A 1,388-nucleotide genomic window follows, 5' to 3' on the forward strand; every position below is an offset into this window, starting at 1 on the left:
AGGCCCCTGCCCTCCACCTGAGACGATGCCATGAGACTGTAGAACGTGAGCGCGGCCTGCTGGTGTGTTAAAGTGAGAAACCTACAGTCTAGTGTTTGATTGCGTAAATGTTACAATTATATAAATGGAGAAGGAGGACAGATTTCCCTTCGTTTCCTTCGCACTGTGGTCTCGTCCTTCTCACTCCACAGGGGACTACACACTGTCTCTGGTGACTGTCTCGCCTCGGGGCCATGGCAGTGTTCTTATGACAGACCCACACTCAGGACGCGTCTCTCCGGTTTGGTCAAACGGATCGTCCCTCGTTTGGAATGCGCCAGCTCCGCCCGTCGCCCCGCCCACGCCGCAGGTGCGTCCCAAACAAACGCGGAAGTTTTGGAACCGACGCGCCGCTCCTCGGCTGCTCTTCTTTCCACGGAGTTCACCTCGTTTCCCCCCCGGCTCTGAGCTCCGTTCTCCGGTGTGCGCTCTGACAGAGAACCGGCTCTGGGCCCCGCTTTCCGCTCCGACAGAGTCCCAGCGCCATGTCCTCGCCCGAGGAGCTCCAGCTCAGTCCCTCGGCCGGGGCAGAGCCGCAGGACGGTGCCCTGAAGCCGTCCACAGTGAACCGTGTGCTCATGGAGTTCCTGATGTACCTGGGCCGGAGCGTGCTGCTCCTCTACCCCGTGTACCTGACGGGCTCCCTGGGGCTGAGCGTGAGCTGGGTGCTGCTGGTCATGCTGCTTCTCACCTGGTGGAGCAAGAACCGCGAGTGGAAAGAGGCGCGCATCGACTCCGCGCTCGAGCTACTGGACAACGAGACCCGAGTGATCCACGCGGAGCTCCAGAGCACCCTGCAGCACGCGTCCTGGGTGAGGGTCTGCTCATGTCACTACAGACCAGGGACTTGAGGGGGAGGCGAGGTTTAGGCTACATGTTCATCTGAGAGTTTAAGAGACCTGACAGACCGTACAGCTGAAAGGTCCACAAGAATGAGACCAGGTCTAACCCAGGTCTTCTAGCCTGTTCTAGACCAGGACTACGAGACCTGGTACCGCACTAAGTCCAAACCAGCTCCACGTACTTGGAACTAAACCAGGTCTTAAACCAGGTCTGTGCTGTCGCCATGGTGACAGCGACTCATTTGCATAAACAGGTTAAACGGGTGTGAGCTAAATGTGCTGTTTGGGATCTGACCTCACTCCTCACCACTCCTACACCAGACTCAGTGACAGAGCTCTAATAAACACAAAGATGAACCAATGTGTCAAACGAGCAGTTCACACTCAACTCTACGAGACTTATTTAAACCATTTCAAAGGCATTCAGGGTTACTGTGTCACAGAGGAGGGAGAGTGGTGCAGAGGAATGAGAGGAGGGTGCAGAGGAGGAGGGAGCGTGGGTGCAGA

General features: G+C 56.9%; 1 protein-coding gene across 1 annotated transcript in view; it reads left to right on the plus strand.

The window, feature by feature from the left end:
• The first annotated feature begins 377 nt into the window (after window positions 1-377).
• Window positions 378-1,388, plus strand: part of LOC129407202 (extended synaptotagmin-3-like) — a 7,989-nt gene continuing 6,978 nt past the window's right edge. Inside the window, exon 1 of the mRNA XM_055150271.1 lies at window positions 378-851. Coding sequence (XP_055006246.1) covers window positions 525-851 — 327 coding nt within the window. The 5' untranslated portion in view covers window positions 378-524. The remainder of the gene's footprint in view (window positions 852-1,388) is intronic.

The sequence above is a fragment of the Boleophthalmus pectinirostris genome, unplaced genomic scaffold (assembly GCF_026225935.1).
Source record: "Boleophthalmus pectinirostris isolate CB_2022bp ecotype Guang Dong unplaced genomic scaffold, ASM2622593v1 HiC_scaffold_1, whole genome shotgun sequence".
NCBI classification, from domain to species: Eukaryota; Metazoa; Chordata; class Actinopteri; order Gobiiformes; family Gobiidae; genus Boleophthalmus; species Boleophthalmus pectinirostris.